Source organism: Dendropsophus ebraccatus, chromosome 3, assembly GCF_027789765.1.
Source record: "Dendropsophus ebraccatus isolate aDenEbr1 chromosome 3, aDenEbr1.pat, whole genome shotgun sequence".
Classification (NCBI taxonomy): domain Eukaryota; kingdom Metazoa; phylum Chordata; class Amphibia; order Anura; family Hylidae; genus Dendropsophus; species Dendropsophus ebraccatus.
This window is the reverse complement of record NC_091456.1, coordinates 108,568,120-108,581,850: the sequence shown is the minus strand read 5'-3', so window position 1 is coordinate 108,581,850 and position 13,731 is coordinate 108,568,120. Positions and strand designations below refer to the sequence as shown.

The 13,731-nt window shown below is 38.9% G+C and overlaps 1 protein-coding gene across 4 annotated transcripts in view; it reads left to right on the top strand.

The window, feature by feature from the left end:
* The window catches only part of CRTC1 (CREB regulated transcription coactivator 1), a 131,029-nt gene that overhangs the window by 84,999 nt on the left and 32,299 nt on the right, over nt 1-13,731 (top strand). For all 4 annotated transcript variants that reach the window (XM_069962476.1, XM_069962475.1, XM_069962474.1 and 1 more), the window contains 3 exons: nt 3,099-3,319; nt 5,093-5,238; nt 9,211-9,453. In XM_069962476.1, the coding sequence (XP_069818577.1) occupies nt 3,099-3,319; nt 5,093-5,238; nt 9,211-9,453 (610 nt within the window). The remainder of the gene's footprint in view (nt 1-3,098; nt 3,320-5,092; nt 5,239-9,210; nt 9,454-13,731) is intronic.

The following is a 13,731-nucleotide window of genomic DNA, read 5'->3' as shown; positions in this document are numbered from 1 at the left end:
GATTTGACACCCACTGTAATATGCTTACATAGCAGATTTTTTTCTGAAACCATCTCCACTCAGTTTGTTTGTGGTAGTGCAACTTTCCAGCCATTAACTTACTGTAGTGGCTCACAGAGGAGCTTTAAAGGAGCTTTAGAGATTTAAAGTGACACTGTCACCCCCTTTTTGCATTCTGACTTCTCTACATAGGTGTAATGGGTAAATTTTGCAGTTTTCATACCTTATTTTATATCATACATCATGTTGCTTGTTCAAGTAAAAAGTCATCTTTTATCAACTACAGATTGTGGTAAGTGTGCGGGGCTTCACAGCAACAGCACCACTTAGCCCCACCTACAGTGCCACTGTTGATCCGCCCCTCCATGACGTCATAAGCACATAGGCCATGCCCCCTTGCCGACCATTGAAACAGGCTGGCCTAAAGGTCTAGGCCCCACCCCCTCTAGGTCGGCCCCTACCAATGGCCGTAGAGATGGAAGGGCCTACGTGCCGATAAGGTAATGCCCACTTACCACAATCTGCAGTTGATAAATATCACTTTTTAACTTTTTGAACAAGCACCATGACGTATGATATAAAATAAGGTATAAAAACTGCTAAATTTACCCATGACACCTGTGTAGAGGAGTCAGAATGTGAAAAGGGGGCGATAGTGTCATTTTAGTTCTTTTTAAACTGATCTCTGTTATACTGATTCCTGTTATACTGTCATGAGCTTATGGAAAAGTGGTTTCCAGAGTATGTAATTTTAAGATTTCACTGACTTCTTTGGAATATATTAAAGTAGTTATCAGACAGTGTGAATGACTTAACCATATTAAAGGGGTTATCCACAAAACAATGCAGCTAAGGGGAATCTGTTTTAAACAGTGTGACCTTGTAACTTAAAAGGGTTGTCCAGCTAAAATCTTTTTCTTTAAATTCCACTGGTTTCAGAAACTAATATAGATTTGTAATTTACTCCTATTTAAAAATTTCAAGTCTTCTCATACTTATCAGCTGCCGTACGTCCTGCAAGAAATGTTGTTTTCTTTTCAGTCTGACACAGTGCTCTCTGCTGTCACCTCTGTCCGAGACAGGAACTGTCCAGAGCAGTAGCAAATTTTCATAGAAAACATCTCCTGCTCAGGACAGCTTCTGTCTCGTCCTGAGATTTCAGCTGAGAGCACTGTGTCAGACTGAAAATAAAACAACATTTCCTGCAGGACGTACAGCAGCTGATAAGTATGAGAACACTTGAGATTTTTAAATAAGCATGAATTACAAATCTATATTAGTTTCTGAAACCAGTTGAATTGAAAGAAAAAGATTTTTGCTGGATAACCCCTTCAAGTTACAGGGTCACACTTTTTGAAACGGATTTCCCTTTGCTACATTGTTTTGTTCCCTGGTTAGTATTTTTTAAGAGCCTTTTATGAAATTGTCCCTATAATTCAGCCTCTAACGTAACATTTTTGAGGTTGAATTTTTAAAGGAAATTCATTTAAACAATGTGTAGTTGAGGTCAGACATATGGAATGATGTGAAGAAAAAGAGCATTTGTTTGCTGTCAATAGTATATTAATCTTTATCTGAAAATAACTGGAAATCAAGTTATGAGCATAATGTATTAAAGAGAATCTTTCAGCAGGTTAGTCTCACCTTGTATAGCTTTAAACCATAAATCCATTTGTGTCCATCTTCCACATTGTTAATCCACCAACTAAAACAAGAAAATTTGTTTTTGATGCAGTGTTTGTGTAATATCCAGTGTGGCAAACTTATCAACATTCCAGTACTTATCAAGAATAAGTACGGGAACCACTTAGAATACACCACTTTCTGCAGGAGGAATGGAAGGCTTGTTAAATAGAAGTTATTTGCAAATCTGTATTTGTACTTTCTGGCATCAAAATGAAAACTATTTTTTTTCTTCTTCAGAGTACCCCTTTAACAGATCAGTTTAAAAAATGAAAGCTGAGCTCAGAATGGTTGCTACAGCAACAAAGACAGTTTTTCTTTTAGACAACAGTTTTGATCAATGAGGTACTTCATTTTTAGGGTGCCTTCACACGTACCGTATCGCTGCGTTTTTAACTCAGAGTTTTTATCGCTGTATTTTTGCTGCGTTTTTTACATGCGCGTTTTGATTTTCACATGATTTTCATGTGAAAATCAAAAATTGCATGTAAAAATCGCACCAAAAACACAGCATTAAAAACGCAGCGATACGGTACGTGTGAAGCTACCCTTAAAGGGACTCTGTCACTTCCAACCCACCCTCCTCAAAACCCTAAACTAAAACCATCTGTTAGTAGGATAAAGGATGCTGATTCCAAATCTGTAATTTTTAGCTTTCTACTCCTTTCAGTGTTGTAAGCCTACATACAGGGCATGTTGATGTATAGAGAGGACTACTTAGCTCAAGAATATAATGGTGAGGGCTACGTAGATTCCTTCATTTGTGGACCCATAGCAAAGGAATTCAAGAAAGGTAGAAAGGTAAAAAAAAATTACATATATAGAATCAGAGTTGTATACTCTGATTGTATAATCTACTGATACCTTAAATTAGCAGATGTTTTAGAGGTGACAGGGTCCCTTTAAGGTCTTTCAGTGGTCATATGTATGTAAGGTATATTTTTCCCCTTGTGCTTATGTGTAATTAAAGCATCACTTCAGAAATAGATGACTTTTAATTGATGTCCATGATGTTCAGACGCAAGTAGTAGAAATTTGAACATTCAGGAGAGCACCGGTGCAAGCAAAGCAAGGACTAGATACAGGTCTAGACAGTAAAGCAAAGGACACCGCAGTACTCTAAGAATGTTTAAATCCTAATCAACTGGTATTTATCAATCAAAAGGCTATACAAAGTGCAACATTTTAGCTGTAACACTGAAAGTTGAATGTTGAAACGTTGCGCTTTTTAAGTAAATACATGAACACTTGAATCTGCTATGTCCTTTTTTTCATAGATAGATGTATGTATATTTATATTTCTGTTCTGGGATCTTGTTTAGGATGCTATAGTACTGCTACATGAATCATTTTCTATCTGTTCCGAGGAGATTTGTTGTTATTTTTTCTAACATGTTATTTCTTTATTATTAAAGCATTTACCCTTCAAATGAACAGGAGAACACTACAAGCCTCATCCCTGCTGCACATAACACAGGAGGTTCTCTGCCTGACCTGACAAACATCCACTTCCCTTCTCCGTTACCAATTCCATTAGATCCTGAGGAGTCCACATTCCCAACTCTGACAAATTCCAACAGTACTGGCAATCTTGCAACAAATCTAACTCACTTGGGTATTAGCACTGCAAGCCCAGGTAAGCAGAGTATAAGGTCTATATTTTGTGCTTGTTAGCAAGCATATATTAAGCTTCATTTAATTTCAGTGTTATCCAGCTTATTAAACACTCCAGAACCAAGACTATACACCTTTAAAGCCTGATGGCAAAAGCTCTAGCTATGCCCTACATACATCTTTTTAACAAAAATGTATACAACCAGTTACTATTATGTACCCATAGTTTTCTATATATATTCCCATTGATTGTATTTGTGATATATGTTAGGCAGTCTGGGGTGCAACTTTTCATAACTAAGGAAAAAGCACAAATATATATAATAAATGCTGTACATTACATTAATTTATATAATAGCCAATGGCACCTAGAGCTAAACATAGGCCATAGTATATACATCTGCAAACATTTCACAGTGAAAATACATGTTAGTATATGATAAGGTGACCAATGTACCGTACAAGACTATAGTGTGTTTTTTTTTTTTTTTCCTATTAGCTTGTTCTTGATATGCTTGCTTTTTCATATATTAGCCTCAGGCTAATTTACCATACGCTGGATAAATAAATAGGGTTGGTGAAGACACAGTTTTATTCACAGAAGTGGAATATTCATCAAGTTCATTTACATAGCTTGACACTAAGTACAGTCACACAGTGTTGATGTGTGTATATTGCCTTACATGTATCCTCACATGCAAATAAATTTATTGTTTGTTACTTTCCCTAATTTATGAATAAGTATAAATGTCTTAGTTTTATGGCTCAGAACAACAAATGAATATGACCTCTCAATAAAAGCTGTCTTTCATAAGAAAGATCCAGTTGACGTCCCTTGTTGCTTTATGGACTCTCTGTAACTGAGGTTTACTTTTTATTTTTTTATTACATGCGTTCACACGAACAGGATCTGCAGCAGATTTTATGGTGCAGATTTGAAGTTTCAAATACAAAGCAAATCTGCAGCTTCAAATATATGCCATCAAATCTGCTGCAGATCCTGTCCTGAACCCAACCTAAGGGTGCATTCACACCTACAGGATCTGCAGCAGATTTAATGCTGTGTTCAGTTATTTAAATGAAATCTGCTGCAGAAAATCAGCTGCAGATCCTGTAGGTGTGAACGCACCATTAAAGTCCTGTAATGGTTTGACTTTTTTGTCATTTGGAATTGTGTTTCCAATATTCTAGGTTTTAAGATGCTCAAAATACTGTAACAACATAGAAAAAAAGGTGTCATCTGAAAATTATATTCTTTAACAAAGTCACAACTGGCTGCAGAGGAAATCACAATAGGCTGTTAAGTTGTGTTCTTTTTACCTCCTTTGTCAGCTTTTTGACTGTCCAAAAAGTTGGGAGGTACAGTATGTTATTGTAAAGGCAGTAAATGTGGTCAAGGCAGTAAAGGCTTGTTTGTACTACTAGAGGCCTAGAAAAAGCGAGCACTATATACAGATATATAGATACAAATGTAGTCATCAAGTCAAGCATTAGAAGTAAGAGCCCTGCTTGCACAAGCTTAGTCTTTGAGAGCGTATTGTCTATAACATTTAAAAGAAAATGTAAAAAATAAAATACCAACTGACAAGTAAAATGGTAACACTCAGTTGTCAGTTCCAGGGTAAAGAATGGCACAGTGCAGGATTGTAAAAAAAAGGAAATAAGTCCAGCATTATGTCATTGGGAATACATGTACTTACTACAACAGACAAGTCAGAAAAGCCCTCTTTCTGGGTCCTTACCTCTGCTAAATGTTTTGTGTTTAATTGTTTTGTAAATTTTGCCAAAATTTTAGGAATGACAACTTCACAAGGAACAGTCACATGTTCACCGCAGCACCGACAACAATCTGTAAGCCCTCTGTCATTAAATTCTGATTCAAGAAGGCAGCAGTCTCAACAGATGTCTCCAACTATATCTCCTCTTTCACCTATAACTCAGGTAACCTGTACACATCTAATCATTTGCCATGACATTCATATTATTTAACAGTCATGATTGTCCTATAACAGTAATTTTTAACCCCTTCACACCACCTGTTTGGAAAGAATAGTTTGTTTTCTATGCCAAATTGTATTTCCATGAGCAATTTAATATCACATCACACAATAGTGCAAGTGACCAGATTTGGGGCTCTATTAGATGGCCTGACATGCTGTAAATAAGTGCCAAACTTATACATTGGATACTTTTTATTATGACCAGATTTTGGGCTCTATTAGATGGCCTGACATGCTGTAAAAAAGTGCCAAACTTATACATTGGATACTTTTTATAATGACCAGATTTTGGGCTCTATTAGATGGCCTGACATGCTGTAAAAAAGTGCCAAACTTATACATTGGATACTTTTTATAATGACCAGATTTTGGGCACTATTAGATGGCCTGACATGCTGTAAAAAAGTGCCAAACTTATACATTGGATACTTTTTATTAGTATAGAGCCCATTACAAGGTTCAACAAACATACATTTGCTGGATTGTTTGTAAAGCTCTTTGAGTCCATCATTTATCGGCCACACATCCCCTATACTGGTACATGTACTAGTGACAGAGGATGGTTAATTAAACCTGTCAAAAAAAAAAGCAATGAGCTGACACATTTGCTGACTTGTCGGCTGATCACTGGTCAATAATCTCCTCATGTAGCCCTTGCTGTTACACTATCACAGTGACAGATCCATATTGTAGGGAGACTATTAGTATAAATTATTTTTGTCAGAAAAGATGTAGCCTATAGTTAGTCTGTCTGGGAGTGGGAAAAACATGCTTGTGTATACAGTTGTGATTAAAAGTTTACATACCCCGGCAGAATTTTTGCTTTCTTGTGCGTTTTTCAAAGAATATGAATGATAATACAAAGACTTTTTCCCACTTATGGTTAGTGGTTGTCAAACTACTGTGTTTTCTCTGGGGATTTTGGTCTCATAACATGCACAAAAGTTGAAACACATAGGGTTAAATGGCTACTACAGGTAAGGGCCCTATTACACATTATTATTGTTGTTTAAAAATTCGCTATAACGATCGAAAATAAGCAATTATCTGTCCGTGTCCAGCGATCAAATGACTAACGATAAATCGTTAATTTTTGTCTTAAAAAATTATTGTTGGTTGTTCACCGATAAAACATGTTGTGTCGGTTGTCCTGCGGAACAATAGGCAACCATATATTGCTGTAAAACGATCTTTCAGAACAGTAATCGGTGTGAATGTAATAACCTCAGAATCGTTTGCTACAAAATTGCTAGTTTTCACTAGCGATCGATCGTTATAGCAATCTTTAAACGATAATCGCTATATGTAATAGGGCCTTAAGATCCTTATTTCTGACCTGTTTGCTTGTAATCTGTGTGTGCGCATAAAAGCTGAGTGGGTTACTGGCATCCAGACAGACTCTTGCATCTTTCATCCAGCCACTGATGTTTCTGGATTGTCAGTCATTGGGAAAGCTGAAGAATTGTCAGTGCATCTATGGGAAAAGGTCGTAGTCAAACTGTATAAAACAGTAAAGAGATACAAAAAGATATCCAAGGAGTTGATAATGCCAAATATCAAATGGAAAATCAGGGGCTCTGTAAAAACCAAAGTCAGGTAGACTAACTAAAGTTCGGCCACAACTGCCAGAAAAAGTGTTCAGGATGCAAAGTAAAACCCACAAATGACGTCAGCTGAAATAAAAGACTTTCTGAAAACTACCAGTGTGGCTGCTTAAAGATGCACATAGAAAAATGTGCTGCATGGAAGAAAGCCATTACTGCGCAAATGCCACAAAGTATCTCGCCTACGATACGCCAAACAACACAATCCTCAACCAGAGACAATCCTCAAAACTGGAACAAGATAATTTGAAGAGGTGTCAACAAGACCTATGATGAAAGGGACACTAATCCTACTGTAAAGCACGGAGGTGGATCACTGATGTTTTCGGCACGTGTGAGCTTCAAAGGCACAGGGAACATGGTCAAAATTGAAGGAAAGATGAATACAGCATTTTATCAGCAATTACTGGAGACAAATCTGCAATCATCAGCCTGGAAACAGCGCATGGGACGTACTTGGATATTCCAGCATGACAATGACCAAAAACAAAAAGGCTAAGTCAACCTGTCATTAGCTAGAGCAGAACAAAGTGAAGGTTCTGGAGTGGCCATCTCAGTCTCCTGACCACAATATCATTGAGCCACTCTGGGGAGATCTCTCCTGCGCAGTTAAAGGGGTAGTGCGGCGCTAAAAAATTATACAACTTTGTAATGTATGTTATGTCTGTGAATCGCCCGTTTCACGTGTCCCACCACCCCCGCCCGTGTACCCGGAAGTGTGTGGTGCATTATACATTACCTGATCCGTGTCGAGGGCCGTCCGCCAGTTTGTGCCAAACGTCATCTTCGGACAGACTGCCGAATCCCTGCCGCCGCCCCCCCTCCGTCACGTCACAACTGTGCTCAGCCGCAATTGGCTGAGCACAGTTATGCTCTGCCAATCGCGGCTGAGCAGCTGATGACGCGGCCGCGAGAAGGAGAAGTTTTTGATGGGGATTTGCTACTGCCCTTGACAGTTCCTGTCATTGACAGATGTGGAAGCAGAGAGCACTGTTTCAGACTGGAAAGAATACACCACTTCGTTAAGGATATACAGCAGCTTATGAGTATTGGAGGTGTGGAGATTGTTTTTTAATAGAAGCGAATTACAAATCTGTGGCATCAGTTGATTTAAAAGAAAAAAAAAAAAGATGGAGTACCCCTTTAAGGAAAGTCCAACAGCACCAAGGGATGTATACCCAATATGGCCCACTGTAAGGGTATTTTCACACTGAGTAAAACAGGTGGAATTCCGCCTGTCTGTGTTTCATAGCCTGTCTATGGGAGAGCACGTGCTCCTCCGCAGCCGTCGCTCTCCGCTCAAAGTTTCCATGTCTCTGTAAATTTTTTCTTATTACAGCAACAGCATGCACTTATCAGTCAGTTTGCACAGACACTGTTACTGTGTCCATGCAAGCAGGGCAGCAACTGAATATTTATCAACTCTAGGTAGATACAAAGATACCGGCACTGCTGTCTCCTACGGCTTAGGAGCAAATATCTCGCCCAATGAAGCAGACCAAATACTTTATAATGGATCACTGATTGGTGCTCACTCTGTAGCTATAGAATGCATACAGTTCAGTTCAAGAAGAAAAAACAGATGAGGGCACTCAGCAGATTCCGTGATCTCTTTATTTCATAGCGTGCATATTAAAAACTTGCGGACATCCTGGGCCACATAGTAGACACCAAACACAAAGCAGAGTGGATACAGCTGTTTTGGCGCATGCGTGCTTCAACTGACTGCATGCGCGCGAAACAGCTGTAACCGCTCTACTTTGTAAGTGCTTGGCGTCTACTATGTGGCCCAGGATGTCCGCAAGTTTTTACATTGCACGCTATGAAATAAAGAAGAGATCACAGAATCTGGTGAGTGCCCTCATCTATTTTTTTCTTCTTGAACTCAACTAAATATTTAGCAACAGCCCCACTGTAGCAGATTTGATAAAAGAAACCTCTGCTATCTACCACTTAAGCCTTTAAATGGCACATTGAAGCATAAACGGTATAATCGAACCATAGAGTGACCTTGTCAGGGCTGTCTGCCCATACAGTATTCCCTGCTAGGACATTCCAACGCTTAAAATGTACCCAAAATATCAATAATTTTTTTACATGTCGTAGCGGCATGTCAAAAGTTGTGATTGGTGGGGGAAAGTCTGTGAGACTTTTTGCAGATCAGTATACTGCACTCTGCTTTTACAGCCGAGTAGAAAAAAAATGCTTGCATTGTTAAACCTTTGCTTTTAGTTTTCACTGTGACATGTCAGAAGTTTGTTTGTGCTTTTGTTAGACGTGAACTGCATGGCTGTGTTTTACTTTTACAGGCAGTAGCAATGGATGCTTTGTCTCTGGATCAGCAACTACCCCCCTACACTTTTTTTACACAATCAGTTTCACAGCAACAGTCCCAAGTGCCAAGTGGCCTGTCTCAGACCTCATTAATGCAGAGCTCTGGTTTACAAAGAGGTACACAGCTTCCTCCTCTTACCGTCACAATATCAACTACAGTCCCACAGTCACCACCTGGCATTCAGACTCCTTCATCACTGGCTATTGATATCAATTCGGTAAGTTTATTAGCACATGTTGATGTTTTATACAGTGTTTTATTTTTTATTAATGTTTTCAATGTCCTGTTTTTAAATAATTTACTTACATTTGCAACAGGTATCATGTTATGTAAAAACAAGGCAAAATCAATCAACCAAAAGAAGTGTCATTCTGCAATATGTGCAGGGCTTTGGGGCCCACTTAATGAAAATTTTGGTAGATTTTGCTTCTGGAAGTATTGATTCATAACTAATACATGGTTTCAAAGTGAATGAAAATTATGTTTGGAAGAACTAAAATTCTGTGATAGTGGACATATAAACTTTTTATTTGATGTATTGTTACTTGTTCTTTAGAATAGCATTGAACACTGCATTAAAAAAAAACCTGTTGTTGTGGACATTATTGTAACACTTAAACTAAGTTACACTAGTGTTTAGATAAAGGCCTCTATACTTTATGCTACGCTATAAGGTGTATGGGTGCCTCCTGACTCTTCACCGTCAGATGATGCTAGTGGAGATGGGGAACGGGTATGGATTCTCACAGCTGTATCCTTTTGTTCTCAGAGAGATAAGCCGGCACCAGGGCTGCATGTGTGCAACTTACTCCTCCCTTCCCCATAGAGAACACATGGGGAGGGCAGAAGGGATAGCTGTTGCAGAGGCAGCCCATTCTGGGTCTGTGGAATTGCAGGATCTTTTTCCACCATTTAGCACCACTGAAAAGAATAATTTGGCATACACTTAAAAACTTGAAAGAGTGACCTCAAAGACAGCAATATATGATTTTTTCAGAGCTTCTGATGCGCTAATAGAAACTGTCATCACAATAATAATAAAAATTCTGTGTTGCACATGGAGTTTGCAGTAAAGGAATGTAAAGTGATCATCAAAATGTTGACATTTATTGGATTAAAGGTGACCTGTATGTAAACAGTTATCATCTGTCTGGAGCCAACTACTCCACATATTTGGGTATATTTTTATTTATTTTTTTCCTAGCCCTAGTTCACTAGCTATCTGTGTAGTTGGTTTTAAAGCCCACTTTGCCTCCTCTAAAGAAGTTTTATAATATATGATATTATGGTGGGGGATTTTACAAACTTGGTGTAAAGTGAAACTGGCTCCGATTCCACCTTTCATTCCTCACAGACTCTTTGAAAATGAAAGGTAGAATCTGACGTGTTGAAGCATATCTGTTTCTAAAGATTTTAAAAAATGTTGTTTTTTTTACATTATTATTTACAGTGTTGACAAGGTGATTTTTAGCGATCTCTCTTATTACTCAATCTCTCCATTTTAGAGAACGTGACAAGGCTGCATTGTATGCCAAAAGTGCTTCCTCCCTTACTATCTTGGCCAATCACAGCACAGCACTTACTCTTTTTTGCTGTGCTATGGCACAGGGGTGGTGAAAGTGCACTGACTCAACAAGGTGTTGGGCAATGAATTACACAGTACAGTACTATATTAAAGAAGGAAGGTACAGTACTATATTAAAGAAGGAAGCCTTAAGGGGAAGCTGTCATCACTTTCCTAGTTTTCTGCATGGTCCGTGTACAGTGCATCCTCTGGAAGATGGAGGAAACTTTAGTGGGCATGCTCACTGTGTACCCCATAAAGCTCAAATCAGACTACCGTCCTCCAGGCTGGACTGCCCTGTTCTGTAGTGAGTCTGTCCATAAGATGGCTGACATGGAGGAGCCTGTGACCATGCCACGACCCCAGTGTACTCCATAACAGGCAGTGAAGAGCAGGTTTAGGAAATTGTTGAATTCCCCATCAAGTAACAATTGTGTTGTATCTTCGGATGAATTGTGTGTTGTCGGCACCTCTGTTTTGCACAGGGACGTGTGATGCAGGTAGGCAGTGTTTAATAGGCTCCTTATTCCCAGCTGATTGTTGGGTCATTTACACAGTCAATTGACCTGTTTGGTCGCCTCATGTGAAAGGCACTTTACTGATTGACATTGTCCAATCTGTGCTGACAGTGTCAAAAATGATGCCTAGTTATAAAAACAAGCAAAAAAAAAAAGAGAGAGGAGAAGAAGACAGAAACAAGGACACTTTTTTGTGGTATCTGAGCAGACAAAAAAAGTTACTGCTTGCTTCCTGACTCATGATGGTGCTCAAGTCCATGGTAATCCAGATACCTCAAACTTTACGGCACTCACCTGACGAACATTAAAGAGGTATATCTCTATTATCACTTATGCCTTTAATTTCACCTATACATTTTTATTGTCCAATTGGTGAGGCCTACAAAATTTCTTGTGAGGTATTTAGAGTAATTTCTTTGTCCACTCGAATCCAGTAGAAAAAAATGGACACCAGACAGAGACCAGGACCTTTTAAAGATTTGTTACTGAGGAGCACCTTTTATTTCATGTTCCTTTTCAGATCTAGAAATTTTTCAAAGCGCACCTCTTCTCATTTCTAGTTTACAGTATGCAATGTTTGATGTTGGTTGTTTGCTTTGCTGGACCTGAAACAGTGCAAGTAAAATCCAGCTGAGAGGCCAAAATAAATAAATAAATAAAATTATTCTACACAATATGGAAATACCCTTTCTAACAGTCTTGCTGGAACTAGCAGAGAAAAGCATTTGTGACTACTTCCTAATTCTCTTTGTGTCAACTAAACTTTCTGACAAACTAAGGATTGTGGCTAAAGATGAGAGAACCTGGAGCATGCTCAAGTCGATCCGAACCTGAACTTTCGGCATTTGATTAGCGGTGGCTGCTGAAGTTGGATAAAGCCCTAAGGCTATGTGGAAATCATGGATATAGTCATTGGCTGTATCCATGTTTTCCAGACAACCTTATCCTGGCAATATGGTAAAACCATATAAATATCACTATTTCAAAACTTTGTTTACTTGAAGTAGTATGTCTATGTATTAAAATGCATTTCATTTATGAGTTTCTAGGCTTAAAAATATTATTTTATAAGCTATATTGCAGTTAACTAACATGATTTAAAAAAAAAAAAAGACTAAAAATTGCCTCTCCCTCCCCATGCTGAGTGGCTGGGTACTCTTCCTGCTGTACGCAGTCAGGTGCAGATGTCTCTAGCTTTTTCTCACTTTTTGGGCAAGTCAAGAACAATCAGAGCAAGTGACTGAGCAGGGAGCCATAGTTTTCAACTGGATCCTATTGACGTGGTTACAGTTGAAAGTGATGCTCACTTGTGCCCTGGACTCCACTTAGTGCCTCCAAAGTAACACAGCTTGTGGGAGTTTTGGATACAAAAAAAGCAAAAAAATAAAATCTTCACTTACTGGATTATCAGAATTTTTAAGCAGTTATAGCTGATCTGATGTAGTTTTCTACTGTTAACCCCTTAAGGACAGAGCCTGAAATGGCCTTAATGACAGAGACAATTTTTTTAGACAATAGGAAGCTTAAAACATTAGAAAGCCCCACAAAGCACCCCATTTCAGAAACTGCACCCCCCACACTCTGCAAAAGCATATCCAGAAAGTTTTTTAACCCTTTAGGGGAGTCACAGAAATAAAAGTTAAGTGTGTAAGAAATTAGAAAATTTTAATTTTCTGTACAGAGATTTTATTGTAATCCAATATTTTTCATAATTATAAACCTATTACCAGAGAAATGCACCCCAATATTGATTGCTCCGTTTCTGCAGTTTATAGAAATACCCCATATGTGGCCCTATTGCGCTATTTGACGCAACCACAAGCCTCAGATATAAAGGGGCGCCTAGTGAATTTCAACGCCTCCGTTATATTTGGTCATTTTTGACCGTACCACTTCAGGTTGGCAGAGGCTCTGGGGTGCCAAAACCTAAAAAACACCCCTAAAGGGACACCATTTAAAAAACTACACCCCTCAAGGAATGTAACAAGGGGTGCGGTGAGCATCTGGACCCCACAGGTGCTTCACAGATTTTCCGAACACTATGGCGTGAAAAAAGAAAAATTAATTTTTTACACTAAAACGTTGTTCTAGCCTTCAATTTTTCATTTTCTTAAAGGGATAAGAGGAAAAAAAGACACAAAATGTGTAGCGCAGTTTCTCCCGAGTACGGAAATACCCCACATGTGGCGATAAAGCGCCAAGGGGGCGCAGGACGAGCCTCCAAAGGGAAGGAGCGCCAATTGGCTTTTGGAAGCTGAATTTCACTGGAAAGGATTTCAAGGGCCATGTCGCATTTACAGAGCCCTCATGCTGCCAAGACACTGGAAACCCCCCACAAGTGACCCCATTCTGGAAACTACACCCCTCAAAGAATCTAACAAGGGGTGCAGTGAGCATATGGACCCCACTGGTG